The 17,247-nt window shown below is 40.6% G+C and overlaps 1 protein-coding gene across 1 annotated transcript in view; it reads left to right on the top strand.

Annotated features, from left to right (window-relative positions):
- The window catches only part of LOC139472319 (nucleoredoxin-like), a 42,398-nt gene extending 33,120 nt beyond the window's left edge, over positions 1 to 9,278 (top strand). Inside the window, exons 4-7 of the mRNA XM_071254763.1 lie at positions 1,679 to 1,767; positions 4,515 to 4,605; positions 5,482 to 5,591; positions 8,617 to 9,278. Coding sequence (XP_071110864.1) covers positions 1,679 to 1,767; positions 4,515 to 4,605; positions 5,482 to 5,591; positions 8,617 to 8,820 — 494 coding nt within the window. The 3' untranslated portion in view covers positions 8,821 to 9,278. The remainder of the gene's footprint in view (positions 1 to 1,678; positions 1,768 to 4,514; positions 4,606 to 5,481; positions 5,592 to 8,616) is intronic.
- The last annotated feature ends 7,969 nt before the right edge of the window (positions 9,279 to 17,247 follow it).

Here is a 17,247-nt window from a genome sequence, read left to right on the forward strand (position 1 = left end):
GTAGTGAAGCATTATATCATATCAGGATGTGAGATACACACTCATGTAGTGTAGCATTATATCATAGCAGGTTATGAGATAGACACTCATGTAGTGTAGCATTATATCATAGCAGGATGTGAGATACACACTCATGTAGTGTAGGGTTATACCATATCAGGATGTGAGATAGACACTCATGTAGTGTAGAGTTATACCATATCAGGATGTGAGATAGACACTCATGTAGTGTAGCATTATATCATAGCAGGATGTGAGATACACACTCATTTAGTGAAGCATTATATCATAGCAGGATGTGAGATACACACTCATGTAGTGTAGGGTTACACCATATCAGGATGTGAGATAGACACTCATGTAGTGTAGGGTTATACCATATCAGGATGTGAGATAGACACTCATGTAGTGTAGCATTATATCATAGCAGGATGTGAGATACACACTCATGTAGTGTAGCGTTATATCACAGCAGGATGTGAGATAGACACTCATGTAGTGTAGCGTTATATCACAGCAGGATGTGAGATACACACTCATGTAGTGTAGCCTTATATCATATCAGGATGTGAGATACACACTCATGTAGTGTAGCATTATATCACAGCAGGATGTGAGATACACACTCATGTAGTGTAGGATTATATCATATCAGGATGTGAGATACACACTCATGTAGTGTAGCGTTATATCACATCAGGATATGAGATACACACTCATGTAGTGTAGCATTATATCATAGCAGGTTATGAGATAGACACTCATGTAGTGTAGCATTATATCATTGCAGGATGTGAGATACACACTCATGTAGTGTAGGGTTATACCATATCAGGATGTGAGATAGACACTCATGTAGTGTAGGGTTATACCATATCAGGATGTGAGATAGACACTCTTGTAGTGTAGCATTATATCATAGCAGGATGTGAGATACACACTCATTTAGTGAAGCATTATATCATAGCAGGATGTGAGATACACACTCATGTAGTGTAGGGTTATACCATATCAGGATGTGAGATAGACACTCATGTAGTGTAGCATTATATCATAGCAGGATGTGAGATACACACTCATTTAGTGAAGCATTATATCATAGCAGGATGTGAGATAGACACTCATGTAGTGTAGTGTTATGTTACAGCAGGATGTGAGATACACACTCATGTAGTGTAGCATTATATCATAGCAGGATGTGAGATACACACTAATGTAGTGTAGCATTATATCACAGCAGGATGTGAGATACACACTCATGTAGTGTAGGGTTATATCATATCAGGATGTGAGATACACACTCATGTAGTGTAGCGTTATATCATAGCAGGATGTGAGATACACACTCATGTAGTGTACCATTACATCACAGCAGGATGTGAGATACACACTCATGTAGTGTAGCGTTATATCACAGCAGGATGTGAGATACACACTCATGTAGTGTAGGGTTATACCATAGCAGGATGTGAGATACACACTCATGTAGTGTAGGGTTATACCATAGCAGGATGTGAGATGTGAGATACACACTCATGTACTGTAGTGTTATACCATATCAGGATGTGAGATAGACACTAACACATGTTGGATGTTTTACCATTACTCATACCCAGGGATCACCATCATGGCGGTACGTCCAGAGCGTGGAGACTTATCTGTCTGGGCTGTGTTTCAGGTATCCCCAGTCTGATTCTGATCGATGAGAAGGGCAACGTCATCACTCTGAACGGTCGATCATCACTACTGACAGACAAGACAGGAGCCGTGAGTAGGGGAGACAACTAGGGCCGAAAACAAAAAGCGATGTTCCAATTTCCCAACTGATCCAACCGTCTTTTTAGCGGTATTGACTAGGGGCAAAACGATACAGCAAGGCCACCATACGATACGTAACATTATACATTGGTCACGATACGATACATATCGCGATACACATATTTATGTCAAATCGAGTGGAAACTTCTTGACTAGAAATATTTCAGAGCAGGTTCAAATGGTAAAGCTCGCTGTAGACACATAAAACCCTAAAAACTTAAAACCCAAATTACACTCATTTCACAATATTTGACTGACAAAAACTCCAGGGGTCATAAAACGAGTAGTAAGTCATTTAGTTTAGCAAGTGTATCATCTTGTATCAATACAGAAAAAAATGCATCGTGTATCGTATCGTCGCATGAAAACTCACGATGCACTGGTGCACCGATGTATTGTTTCACCCCTAGTACTGACTACCTTTCCACACATCACATGGGTGAGTTCAAGTGATATGTCCTGGGAGATATTACTACTTTGAAAGTGCGACACAAAGCTTTCCAGACCTTTGTGACCTCATCAGTTACCATGACGTCACAAACGAATGACATACTTGATCTGCACCAAAGCTGATTAGCTGTATCTTTAACACTGACACTTGTTATTATTGTTTACAAACTGAAAAATTTCGAAGAATGTTTTTTGATGATAAATAGAATCTCACCCTTGTGTCTTTTGTTTTAAATATATTAATGTAAGTGAATAAAAGTTTGAAACTCCTTGGTAAGGATCAGATTTTCGACTTTTATCGACTCTCGATGACATATTCAAAATGAAAAGACTCCAGGGTGAGGTTCTCTATACATCCTGGATCTATTCGCCACCCTAGCTTTGTTCATCTTCCCGAGGCAATTGAGTTAACTGACTATAAAAGTTCAGTTTTCACCCTTGCCGAACTAGGCTTGAATTCCTTGGCTTGATCGGAGCGGCACCAGTGGCTACGGTATTACAAGTTATGTGGCTTCTATGCCTCTCCTATGGACCAATCAGATTCCACCTCTCGTATCACTTGCATTTGTTTCAAACAAAACGGCGGCGCCCAGTCAAGACGATCTGATCGATAATCAAGATCTATATTGTGATAAAACATGTCTTACATCGCGAAATGCATCAAATCACGTTAGCACCTTGATTAAAAACATGAAAAGATTCAGAAAATATCTGTTGACAAGGAGTTAGCGGTGCACATGTTTTGCAAATCCTGCAATTGACCGAAATCTGCTTGACAGTTTATGAACCGGATTTGGATTTCGGTGCGCGATTTTGATTGGACTATGCATAGACTCGTTAGTCCAGCCAAAATGTAAGAATCGTTTTACCACAAAATAGATCTTGGTGGTCGATCAGATCGTCTTGACTGGGTGCCACCATTTTGTTTGAAACAAATGCATGTTATACGAGAGGTGGAATCTGATTGGTCCATATGGGAGAGGCATAGAATAGAATGGTCTTAATAGCCACTGGTGGCGCTACGATCGAGCCCAGGAATTCCCGCCCAGTTCGGTAAGGATGGAAGCTGGACTGTTAAAGTCAGTTAACTCTCTTGCCGCGGGAAGATGAGCTTTGTTTTGAAGTGATGTCACCAGATCCTTCTCTCTAATCAATAACTAAACTCAAATTTCCTCATTTGTTAACTTCAAACCAACCAAAATGCCAGTTCTGATAGTGAGTTTGGCATGGATCTACAATAAAAATCTAGTTTTCATCAGAGTGAGTCCTCAATAGGGTTAATCGGACCAGAAAACTGTTGAAATTGAGTCTTTACTGGAAAAGATGTTTTCGTCAGTTCTAAGACAGTGGATGGGAAATCTTTGTGCCTCAGTTATGTTGGGAACATCATACTAAAGGTGGGTCAGGGACATGATAGAACAGTGTAATTTGATTGGACCTTTTTTTAGAGCATTTTGTAATTGAAACCAGACTCACAACAAAAGTATGGTGGCATTTTGGTCCAGGGTATTAATTATGATGGAATTGGGGTATTATGTCCCTGGATATACGAGGATGAATTAAACACTAAAGTGTGGAGAACAATGAATCCTGATTGAATCCTGATTGAATCCTGATGTAACAAAAATGCGATCTTTGACCTTCATTTGAACCAATGTGTACATGCAGGGACTTTTGTATTGGACTTTCTTTCTTTTTTTTGAGGTTTTTTATTCCTTTGATTTTTTGTATTGGACTTACTCTCAAACAAGGTTTGTGTTTTTTCCTGGGCCATAACTTGAAAACCCTTCAACATTTTTCAACAAAACTTGGCATATGCATTGCTCATCAGCTTAACTGGTTCCTTTTACTAATTCGAAATTTTTCCAATTTTTTTTTTTCATACGTATCCATGGAAACAATTTTGGCTTTTTCTCCGAGCCATAACTCATAAACTAATGAGACGCAAATGCAATTGGCACATGCTCAACTATTGCCTTTCATATTTTTCAATTTTAATTTTTTAAAATTTGTTGTGTTTCCATTGTAACAATTTGGACTAAGTAGCATTTAATTCTCGCCAAAACTCTACAGCTAATAAATATTTCTGTATGAAACCATTATCTTTCCAGGCTATAATGTGCTATTATTATTTTCGGATTTGTAAAAACATTACAGTAACAACTTAAACTAACGTAAAAAAAGAAGGATGGGGGAGACATATGTTTTGAGTAAAAACACCTTCTAGTTATATGTTGATATTGCAGGAGTTTCCCTGGTACCCAAAGGCACTGAATGAACTCACCCAGAACGCCGCCATACAGCTGAATGAGTGTGTGTGTCTCGTCATGTTCACAGGTAGGTTAACACCAGTGATCGGGGATGGACCATCTAATACATGGGGAGGAGGGACCAGCAATTGTGTCGGATACAGAATATTTTTTCAGTCACTGCCTCAAAACCTAAGAATTATTTTCTCTGAATGGTGCCAAGTACCACTTCTATTTTGGGTCATCTAGAATGCTCAGCGAACGTTTTTTGTTTATTATTGTTTTAACGCCTTGGCAAAAATATTTTTTTCAGAATTGCAAGTATTTTAGCCCCCCCTCCAAGAATATGTGATGGTCTATCCCTTGTCATGAAGCGACTCCAGGTATTACCTACAGCTGGATTGTGTACATATATATGTGTTTCGCAAGGGGTGCATCAATCTCAGTAAAATCAGACCTCAGTTCTCGCTACCGCTAAAGAAAGATCTGAGGACATCCCATTAAGGGTCACATCAGAACGAACTTTCATCCGACCAATCAGAGCATGGCTTACCAGATTATGAAAGTGACAGTTCAGAATGTGATTTCTAATCATGCAACCTCGAAAACTTTAACTCCGAACGATAGTTACGGGTTTAACGACTGAATCCATACAATCTAGACCACCATTAGCCATTCCAGAATATTCTTTTGTTCAGGTTTCAAATTTGTAATCATGAATTTGTCAAATTATGTTTCGAAGCGTAGTCGCCAATTTGAAATTAGTGCCGTAAAGCACGAGAAAGCTGCCTTCTGATTGGTCATTCTATTGGTCGGTCAATAATTCTATTCAATTCTATCGGTCTGACGTGACCCGTAATGGGATGTCCTCAGATCTTTGTTTAGCGGTAGCGAGAACTAAGATCTGATTTTAATGAGATTGGGGGTGCATCTACATTGACTCCATTGTGATGCTGTGTTATAGAGGGTGAGCCGGAGGAGATCGAGCGGGCGCAGGAGGTGCTGTCTGACGTGGCGACGCGGGAAAACCAGAAGGGGGAGGACCAGGAGATATTCTTCTTCTATGGAGGAGACGTGAGTCGTAGTCTAGATGTCCCTTATCAATCAGTTTGTGGGTATAGACGTGAGTCGTACTCTAGATGTCCCTTATCAATCAGTGTGTGGGTATAGATGTGAGTCGTAGTCTAGATGTCCCTTATCAATCAGTTTGTGGGTATAGACGTGAGTCGTAGTCTAGATGTCCCTTATCAATCAGTTTGTGGGTATAGACGTGAGTCATAGTCTAGATGTCCCTTATCAATCAGTTTGTGGGTATAGATGTGAGTCATAGTCTAGATGTCCCTTATCAATCAGTTTGTGGGTATAGACGTGAGTCGTAGTCTAGATGTCCCTTATCAATCAGTTTGTGGGTATAGACAAGAGTCATAGTCTAGATGTCCCTCATCAATCAGTTTGTGGGTATAGACGTGAGTCGTAGTCTAGATGTCCCTTATCAATCAGTTTGTGAGTATAGACGTGAGTCGTAGTCTAGATGTCCCTTATCAATCAGTGTGTGGGTATAGACGTGAGTCGTAGTCTAGATGTCCCTTATCAATCAGTTTGTGGGTATAGACGTGAGTCGTAGTCTAGATGTCCCTTATCAATCAGTTTGTGGGTATAGACGTGAGTCGTAGTCTAGATGTCCCTTATCAATCAGTTTGTGGGTATAGACGTGAGTCGTAGTCTAGATGTCCCTTATCAATCAGTTTGTGGGTATAGACGTGAGTCATAGTCTAGATGTCCCTTATCAATCAGTTTGTGGGTATAGACGTGAGTCGTAGTCTAGATGTCCCTTATCAATCAGTTTGTGGGTATAGACGTGAGTCGTAGTCTAGATGTCCCTTATCAATCAGTTTGTGGGTATAGACGTGAGTCATAGTCTAGATGTCCCTTATCAATCAGTTTGTGGGTATTAGTTGAGCAGTTACATGAGAAGTTCGGTGAGAGAACTGGGATGAATCGACATTTATTACCCATAGGGTTCGACGTAACCGAGTTCATAAAAATCATATGTGCACATGCACTTGGCTGAAGCATATACAGTGTGTAAATATCACTTCTTGCACACCAGGTTGTTGTTTCCGTCATTCAGACGGCATTGTTGACATCATTTAAATCTTATTGTGATGTAACCCAAGAAACAACATCATAACTGAAGATTGTTGACGTCATTCGACAAATTGTTTTTTTTCTTGGACAGCGGTGGTGATCAGTGCATTTTTTAAAGGGGAGCACAAAAGGATTAAGAAATAATGGGTCATAATGAAATTGTTACACTCGCACGTGTGTCATACTGATTTTACGGAACTCATGTAAGAATTCATGTATTATTCTTGTTCTCGCTTGGGGAAATAAAAGAATTCTGATACTCGTTTCATAAAAACAGTGTGACACACTTGTCTTGTATAATAATCTCTGTTCATTACTAACTAATCTGGGGTGGTCAGGTAGCCTAGTGGTTAAAGCGTTCCCGTTTACCGGTAAGTACCAGTTTTTTACAGGTCAAATTAGGCTTGGACTGGTAAGTCATGTGACTGCCAGTCCCTGTGGACCAGAAAATAAAGTACCTTATAAATTTTTGTTGTTGTTGGGCTGTGGGGTAGCCTAGTGGTTAAAGAGTTTGCTCGTCACGCCGAAGACCCGAGTTTCGATTCCTGACATGGGTAAAAGGTGTGAAGCCCATTTCTGGTGTCCCCGCCTTGATATTGCTGTAATATTGCTAAAAGCGGTGTAAAGCCATACTCACTCACTCAATCACTAACTCATCTTCAATCCAATCCAAGCATTTAATGTTTAATTGTTTTTCGTGACATTGATAAACATACTTTGCAATACACCTTTTCAATGAATGCATGTTATGCCCCACAATGAAGTGACAACTGTCTGTCCGTTCTTCCATCTGCTGTCACGATTTGTTTCCGAAAAACAACTCAGTATATCTTGATCAAACTTAGCACAGATATCAGTCTAGCCATGAGCTGGTGCTTTTTGCTATTTAGGAAATTTGGAAAGTTTCATTTATTCAAGTTTCCATGACAACAAATTCCAATCAGTGCACCATTTATGAACCATTTCTATTTCCTCACTTATTAATCAGATGGTCAACTGCTTACTTTAATATTTTGGGAATTTTCTGTCTTTCATATTTTTTCTAATTCCATTAAAAACAAATAGAAAACCCCAGTGTATCCAATGATAGCCACTTCTCTCGGTGATCTTCTCCTAGTAACACCATCCTACTGACATGGCTGAAGATCCCCGTCAGATAGCAGAGTAGTAATCAGATTTGACTGGGTGTCTATGACTATTTAGAACAAGGACCAGGCAGTTTGCACTTGATATACATACCAGCTTTTGTGGTCAGGATCTTGAGACTTCCACTAAATAGCAAATACCATTGCCTGGGAAAATATAAGTATAAGTACCATCTTCGACGTAATAAGCGCCCCGCTCTAATAAGCGCCCACGGAAATATTTGTTAATATATTGGCTAGTTAACAATCCCAATTCGCACCCCTTCCGATTGATCAATGTACATAAGACTTATTTATTCGTGTATAATACGCACTTGTGTGTTATATGCACCCTTAATTATGGTCAATTAAATTCTGGAAAAATATATCTGTCGTATATAAACATTTCAGGCTGTCAGCATAAACCCCGAAATTTATCTTTCTATTCTGGTTTTTCTCTCACCAAAATACTATTCTAATAAGAGCCCCCTATTTCTAATTTTGAGAGCGCCCTGGGCGTCAAATACGGTATTTCATGTTTGATGTTTCCATGTTTCTTTTTTTGCATTATGCTCATAACTTGTAGTGTGTTATACCACAGCAGGCCGTAAAATATATGATCTGTAGCTTATTTTTGAATGTTATATCAGATCAGGATATGAGATATATGTCGATATCGTGAGGGTTGTTTTTCCATGTGGATCCTGAGATAATATTTATCCTGTGATCGACTGTCCATCCTGTGATCTACTGTCCATCCTGTGATCTACTGTCCATCCTGTGAGCTACTGTTTGACATGTTGCTAACTGCGTTGCCTGTGTTTCAGGACGAGTTCTGTGACCAAGTGCGAGACTTTGCCCACCTTGATGACCAAAGTCCTCTTCTTGTCATCCTTGACCTACCAAACCAGCAAGTCTACGTCTGCTCCGAACCCATCACACCAGAATCTGCCACAGTATTTGTGGACAACTATCTCGAAGACAAGCTGGAAGCGCGATCCCTGCGTGAAGCAGCGGCAAAGACTACATAGTCCTGTGTTGCCATGACAACAAGTTGACCATGTGCATCTACATCCAGCCCTGGGTATCTTGGCAGCAGTTTTTTTAGTAGCTACTGACACCAAATGTGTTCCAATCAACCTTTCAGGTTACTTGTGTTAGCTTGACGATCCCTGGTCACAGTTAAACTGTACCACATCCTGCCCTGTTGCCCAGGCTTAGCTCAGCTGGTCACCCCTTGCCATTAAGATCTTGCCAGTTCCTTCTGTGGTCATGAAGATATAGCAGTTCAACTGTTATCAGTACGAGGGCAGTTGAACTTTCACTAATGCGACGGCAGTTCACCTAGATCAGTATAGCATCGCTTCACCTGTGAAATGTGTAACAGCGGTTTAACTGTGAATTGTGCAACAGCTGTTCCTCTGTTAAATGTGCAACAGCGGTTTAACTGTGAAATGTGCAACAGCTGTTTAACTGTCAAATGTGCGACAGCGGTTTAACTGTCAAATGTACAATGGCTGTTTAACTGTCATATGTACAATTGCTGTTTAACTGTCAAATGTGCAACAGCTGTTTAACTGTCAAATGTGCAACAGCAGTTTAACTGTCAAATGTGCAACAGCGGTTTAACTGTGAAATGTGCAACAGCGGTTTAACTCTGAAATGTGCAACAGCGGTTTAACTGTCAAATGTGCAACAGCGGTTTAACTGTGAAATGTGCAACAGCGGTTTAACTCTGAAATGTGCAACAGCGGTTTAACTGTGAAATGTGCAACAGTGGTTTAACTGTGAAATGTGCAACAGCTGTTTAACTGTCAAATGTGCAACAGTGGTTTAACTGTCAAATGTGCAACAGCGGTTTAACTGTGAAATGTGCAACAGCGGTTTAACTGTCAAATGTGCAACAGCTGTTTAACTGTGAAATGTACAATGGCTGTTTAACTGTCAAATGTGCAACAGCAGTTTAACTGTCAAATGTACAATGGCTGTTTAACTGTTAAATGTGCAACAGCGGTTTAACTGTGAAATGTGCAACAGCTGTTACTCTGTCAAATGTACAACAGCGGTTTAACTGTCAAATGTGCAACAGCGGTTTAACTGTCAAATGTGCAGCTGTGGTTTAACTGAGAAATGTGCAACAGCTGTTTAACTGTCAAATGTGCAACAGCTGTTTAACTATCAAATGTGCAACAGCGTTTAAACTGTCAAATGTGCAACAGCGGTTTAACTGTCAAATGTGCAGCTGTGGTTTAACCGCGAAATGTGCAACAGCTGTTTAACTGTCGAATGTGCAACAGTGGTTTAACTTTCAAATGTACAACAGCGGTTTAACTGTCAAATGTACAACAGCGGTTTAACTGTCAAATGTACAACAGCGGTTTAAATGTCAAATGTACAACAGTGGTTTAACTGTGAAATGTACAACAGCGGTTTAACTGTCAAATGTACAACAGCGGTTTAAATGTCAAATGTACAACAGCGGTTTAACTGTCAAATGTACAACAGCGGTTTAACTGTGAAATGTGCAACAGCGGTTTAACTGTCAAATGTACAATGGCTGTTTAACTGTCATATGTACAATTGCTGTTTAACTGTCAAATGTGCAACAGCGGTTTAACTGTCAAATGTGCAACAGCGGTTCAACTATCAATAGTACATTTGTATAGTAATATATATGCCATCAACAAAAATATCTAAAACAGTTCCAGCTGCCAAATGTACAACAGTTCAACTGTCAGAGTAGCTGATGTGCTGTCCACCTAGCTGCGGTAACCATATCTCCCTGCTGCTCCCTATTGAAGATTTGGATTTTGACTTGTCAGTACACAGAGCTTCAGGCTGTTCCATAGTGTTTTCCAAATAGGTTCCCAATGTAAATCTGCATCATACTGTATATGCTTCAGCCAAGTGCATGTGTCGTAATCTAACAACAAATATTTACCTAACTTTGAAACCGGACTCATAAAGATTTTTATCCGCCAGTTGGATCAGCGATGGCATTAATAAATCTGTACCCTCTCAATTATTCCAAACCGATGAGTACACAGGAAGTAAAAAATATGAGTACACACATTTCAAGGAAAGTGTCTTAGGAAGCATCTTCCCGAGGCAAGAGCGTTTACTGATTATAAAAGTCCAGTTTCCACCCTTGCTGAACTAGGCTGGGATTATGGAGTTACATTTTGGCTGGGCTAACGAGTCTATGCTTAGTCCAATCAAAATCGCGCACCGAAATCGAAATCCGGTTCGTAAACTGTCATGCAGAGTTCGGTTGATTGCAGGATTTGCAAACCATGTGCATCGCCAACTCGTTGTCAACAGATATTTTCCAAATCTTTTCATGTTTTTAATCAAGGTGCTCAGATGATTTGATGTACTTCGCAAAGTAAGAATCGTTTTACCACAAAATAGATCTTGGTGGTCGATCAGATCGTCTTGACTGGGTGCCACCATTTTGTTTGAAACAAATGCATGTTATACGAGAGGTGGAATCTGATTGGTCCATAGGAGAGGCATAAAATAGAATGGTCGTAATAGCCACTGGTGGCGCTACGATCGAGCCCAGGAATTCCCGCCAAGTTCGGCAAGGGTGGAAACTGGACAGTATAGTCAGTTAACTCTCTTGCCTCGGGAAGATGCTTAGGAAGGGAACTGTGTTGCAAATTTCATGGGATGATGGCTTGTGTACATTATGACCAGGAGGTTAGTGCAGTGTGTTCCGAATCTGGAATCAAATAGGAAAACACTATGAGAACAGCCCAGAACTCTGTGTAGCAACAAGTTGATATCAAAGTCATTTATGGGAAACATCACAGATATGGTTACCATGGCTAATGTTCTACATGTTTTTGACTTCAAGGTGTGTTACCATTCTCTAACGTCTCTTGGATTTTATTCATATATTCCATCTTGTTGTATGATTATTTTTTACATAATTGTTGACATTGTGTTAAACACACTCATTGTGTTGTTGCTGCTGCTTGTGTTTGTAAATAGTGTGTGCCTGTGTCAGCAGTAATAGATGTGTCCACCTCATCAGCCATGAGGGGAAGTAGGGTAGCCTCATGGTTGAAGGGTTTGTTTGTCATACCGAAGTTCTGGGTTCTTTTCCCTACATGGGCACAAAGTGTGAAGCCCATTGGTGTCCCCTGCTCTGATATTGCTGGAATATTGCTGTGATATTGCTGTTATATTTCTGAAATATTGCTGGAATATCATTAAGAGCTTAGTTGGCCAAGGACAAGCTTTTGAACCCAGTCGTGAGTTTCCCAATCAGCCATTGTATGTTCGAGAGTAGGTGCCTGCTATTTATGTGGAATATGTTTTTCTCCTTTTCACAGCTGCATTTATTAGTGTATAAATTCATCAGCCTGCTCAAAGACCTCACTTTGTTAAATCTTGGTTGCTGATCAGTTCTAAAGTATATCTGAGAAACTGCTTTGCAGTAGCTGCATCCATCTTCTTCTTCCATCCTTCTTCTCAGTCTAACTTCCTGACACCAATGTTTGTCCCTGTGCTAAGCCGTGGTGCCCCTAGTGTCTAGTTCCTGTCCTCTGCCATCGTGACACCAATGTTTGTTGCTGTGCTAAGCCGTCTAATGTCAAGTTCCTTCCCCCTGACATTATGACACCAATGTTTGTACCTGTCCTAAGCCGTGGAGCCCCTCGTGTCTAGTTCCTGTCCTCTGCCATAGTGACACTAATGTTTGTCCCTGTGCTAAGCCGTGGAGCCCCTCGTGTCTAGTTCCTGTCCTCTGCCATAGTGACACTAATGTTTGTCACTGTGCTAAGCCGTGGTGCCCCTAGTGTCTAGTTCCTGTCCTCTGACATCGTGACACCAATGTTTGTCCCTGTGCTAAGCTGTGGTGCCCCTAGTATTTAGTTCCTGTCCTCTGACATTATGACACCAATGTTTGTCCCTGTGCTAAGCTGTGGAGCCCCTCGTGTCTAGTTCCTGTCCTCTGCCATAGTGACACTAATGTTTGTCACTGTGCTAAGCCGTGGTGCCCCTAGTGTCTAGTTCCTGTCCTCTGCCATTGTGACACCAATGGTTGCTGCTGTGCTAAGCCATCTAATGTTTAGTTCCTGTCCTCTGCCGTCGTGACACTAATGTTTGTCACTGTGCTAAGGCGTGGTGCCCCTCGTATCTAGTTCCAGTCCTCTGACATCATGACACCAATGTTTGTCCCTGTGCTAAGCTGTGGTGCCCCTAGTGTTTAGTTCCTGTCCTCTGCCATTGTGACACCAATGGTTGCTGCTGTGCTAAGCCATCTAATGTTTAGTTCCTGTCCTCTGCCGTCGTGACACCAATGTTTGTCCCTGTGCTAAGTCATGGTACCCCTAGCGTTTAGTTCCTGCACCATGTGATGGTGCAGCCAATGTTTTGTCACCGTGGTAAGCTGTGGTGCCCTCAATGTTACAAAGCCATGCTCATGTTTCTTCTTCCTATGCTAAGCAGTGTTGCCACACCCAGGCTGCTTTCTGCTGCTAAGCCATGTTGCCGTCCTTAAATTTCTGTTCTGTGTCAAGGCTTTGTGGCATCCAGTCCTCTGTCCCTGTGTTAAGTCATCCACGTATATAATGTTCCTGCTCCAAGCCATGTTGCCATCTCAAGTGTTCTGTTCCTGTGCTAAGCATGGTTGCCATTCAAATGTCTGTGTGCTGAGTCATGATTTTCTAGTTGTCAAATTGTAGACAGCATACAGTTGACGCATTGTTCATGAAGGTATTTATAATTTTTGTACATAGTCCAGGGCCCACTTGCACAAAGTGATCTTAGCGTTAGACTATTGTAAGCCTATGCTAAAGTATGGGAGTTACGATCATCTTAGCTCTAAGATCGCTTTGTGCAAGTGGGCCCAGCTCTTTAAGAGTTTGTGTGTGTCCACGAGTCTGTGTGTATGTCTGTATGTTGTGAAGCAATACGTTCAATATTCTGTATGTGTCAATGTGGGACTTGTTGACATAAATCTTCAGGGTGTCAACCAAACGTCATCAAGCAGGTAGTGATGAGAGTAATATATGATTGGTCATGATAAGTTCTGGGGTGGAACAGTAACATCTTTGGTGTTCAATAGGATCACTCCATGCACCTTGTGGTGCTGTCGTAGTCATAAGACATTACATTGAACCCCATGGCATTTCATGAATGAGCCATATTAGGTCCCAATTGAGCTCTGGCATTACATTGAGTCCCATGGCATTTCAATATCAATGAGCCATATTAGGTTCCAACTGAGCTCTGGCATTACATTGAACCCCATGGTGTTACAATGAGTCATATTAGGTTCCAATTGAGCTCTGGCATTACATTGAACCCTGTAGTGTTACAATGAGTCATATTAGGTTCCAAATGAGCTCTGGCATTACATTGAACCCTGTGGTGTTACAATGAGCCATATTGGGTTCCAGTTGAGCTCTGGCATTACAGTGAACCCTGTGACATTACAATGAGCCCAGTGTTCATATGGCATTACAATGAGCTCTGGCATAACACTGAATCATGTAGGGTTATATTATGGCCTCAGGGAATATATTGAGCCCCATTGCAATATTTTGAGTCATATTTCAGCCTCTATGCTGATTTGCAGATAAGGAAATTCACCTAATGTGACCTATGGTCCATATTGGTGTAAAATATGTGATTTTATTCAGATTGCAGGGAGTCATATTACTAAGTCATATCACTTTACAACAAGCTTCTTGGTGTAACAGTTCTTTTAGTGCACGTAACACTGGAAATAGCATGTCTACAAGTAAGTATTTAAGTTGCTCCTCTTATAACACTATCTGGTGATACAAAGTAATGACACAATTTCCGTTAATTACAATCAACCACGATCAAATTACCGCTATTGATGTCTTGGAACAAACCTTAGTTGTCAGAATCGTGTTTCATGATGCGTGGGAGGAGGGGGTAGGCCAGTCATCTAAGACACCACAATTCGTTTTGCAGAGTTGCCTCCCTTATACGTGCTACATGCCTGCGGTCATGGGTTTAACCCTAGTTCTCCCTGTTTATTTCTAGGTTTGTCAGCACCACATCCTTTTACGTGTGTTTCAGCAAAGTCGTAAACGCCCAAGACTTGCCTCACTTCAAACTTCCTACCCACATCAAGCTGACACACCATGATATAACTGCAATGCTGAGGTGTTAAACTCACTCGTCCAGTATGATTTTTTACATAAGAAACAATCTGGTGTCATACCCAACCTTATAATGTTTCAAGCCCTATGCAGTTTTACAACAAGGCTACTAGTGTTGAAAGAGCCATTTAATGTTAGTCTAAAGGTACTTCATCTTTGTTACTGACATATCTGTAGGTGCTGTAGGTGGCAAATAAAGCCCTGTGATGGGACAAGCAAGATCCAGTACCCCGTATCCAGAGTCAGTAGCCGGTGAACCAGAGTAATGTGTAACTTTCATCTATTTTATGAATATTGTCACTTTCACCACGTATTGTCCTGCTCCCTGTCCAAGTGTCTGTCTGTCTGTCTGTTTGTACTAGATATCTGTGTTCATCTCTATAATCCGCCCTAATGTGTGAATATTGACTACGTCACACAGTCAGTGATACAAGCATGTGTATATGAAATATATACTGTGTTGTGCCTCCCATGTCCAAGGGGAGAGCACTCTGTACAGCCACACAACCTTCGGTGTATTTATGTCTCTGTATTACAGACTCAACCAAATATGCAATAAAATAGCACAAAACTGAACTCTTGTCTTCTGTCGTTTGTCAGGAATCTCCCTGCTTGAATCCTGAGTGTGGATAAGTTCTGATCCATCAACTATTTGTCATCTCTCCGAGGCAAGGGAGTTAACTGACTATAAAAGTCTCCCTTGCCGAAATAGGCTGGAATTATGGAGTTATGGCTCGACAAATGAGTCTATGCAAAGTCCAATCAAATCGTGTGACGAAATTGACAACCGTTTCCTAAACTGCCATGTACATTTCGGCCGATTGCTGGATTTGCAAAGCATGTGTATGGTCAACTAGGCGTCAACAGATATTTTCGAATTCTTTTCATGTCTATAATTAAGGTGCTCACGTGATTTGGTGCATTTCGCGAAGCTTGTTTTATTACAGTATAGATCTTGATTATCAATCAGATTGTCTTCATAGGGTAATGCCATTTATTTTGAAGCAATCGAGATGACAGGTTGAATCTAATTAGTCAATAGGAGGGACATAGAACTCGAAATAGCCACTGGTGGCGCTACGATCGAGCTCAGAAATTCGAGACTTGGTCGAAAAATGTTGGTTCAGATATCTAGTTGTTTTTGTCTTGTTTGTTGTTTTACGCTGCACTCAGCAATATTCCAGCTATATGACATCGGTCTGTAAATAATCGAGTCTGGACCAGACAATCCAGTGATTGACATCATGTGCATCAATCCACACAATTTGGATACGATGACATTCATCAACCAAGTCACAGAGTCTCACCACCCGATCCCACTAGTCGCCTCTTATGACAAGCATAGTCGCCTTTTACGGCAAGCATGGGTTGCTGAAGACCTATTCTACCCCGGATCTTCACGGGTCTCCATCATGTGTACGGTAATGTACCGTGCTCTAAGAATACATGATCCATAAAGATGATAGATAAATGAACCATTAGTGATTAACTTACATTGTTGCCTTTATTGCTGTATATATCAAACAACTTCTGAATTATAAAGTATGTTTTATTGGAATTGTCATTAAAGGTCACAAAGTATTTTATACAACAGCTCAATATATAACAGTCATAAATATATTAAAATATATATGTAAAAATAAACCCAAATGACTAAAAATTATCCAGTAAAGTATTAACAAAGCTACTTTTTAAGCTGAACATTTTACTTATTAACAATGTCAAGGGAATTATCAAGTAGGGATAGGATAACCTGATTTCAGTGACACCCATGTCTAGTATTTATGGGTTCTAAAACTCTTTCAAACAGAAAGTTTGAGGGTCAATGTTCAATAAAAAGACGTAAAAATTCGAGTTGCAAATTTGAATCTGTAGCAGACCCATCAGGAGTCCTTAATGAAAACACTTGGGGCGTGGGGAAATATATCTGGGTGAGTATGTCTTTTACCACTTTTAGCAATATTCCAGCAATTTCTCTACGGGGACACCATACATGGCTTCAGACATCAAACTCATGTGGGGAATCGAACCCGGGCCTTTGGCATGATGAGCACTCACTTTAACCACAAGGCTACCCAACCACCCTGAATCCCTGCATCAATTACAGCTAAATAGAGTTGATTAATGGTACGTTTTCTTCAACACATATATGTATAATTATTATGAATGCTGTGAACAAAAATGACAAAATAACATTAATATCAACTGTGGTACGAAATGTCAACTATGATACGAAACCCCTCTGTCAACAGTCATCACCTAATCAAAACATCTTCGGAACAGGAAGTGCACTTAACATACATCATGGTGGAT

This window comes from Haliotis cracherodii, unplaced genomic scaffold (genome assembly GCF_022045235.1).
Source record: "Haliotis cracherodii isolate W230 unplaced genomic scaffold, xgHalCrac1.p SCAF_24, whole genome shotgun sequence".
In the NCBI taxonomy this organism is placed as follows: Eukaryota; Metazoa; Mollusca; class Gastropoda; order Lepetellida; family Haliotidae; genus Haliotis; species Haliotis cracherodii.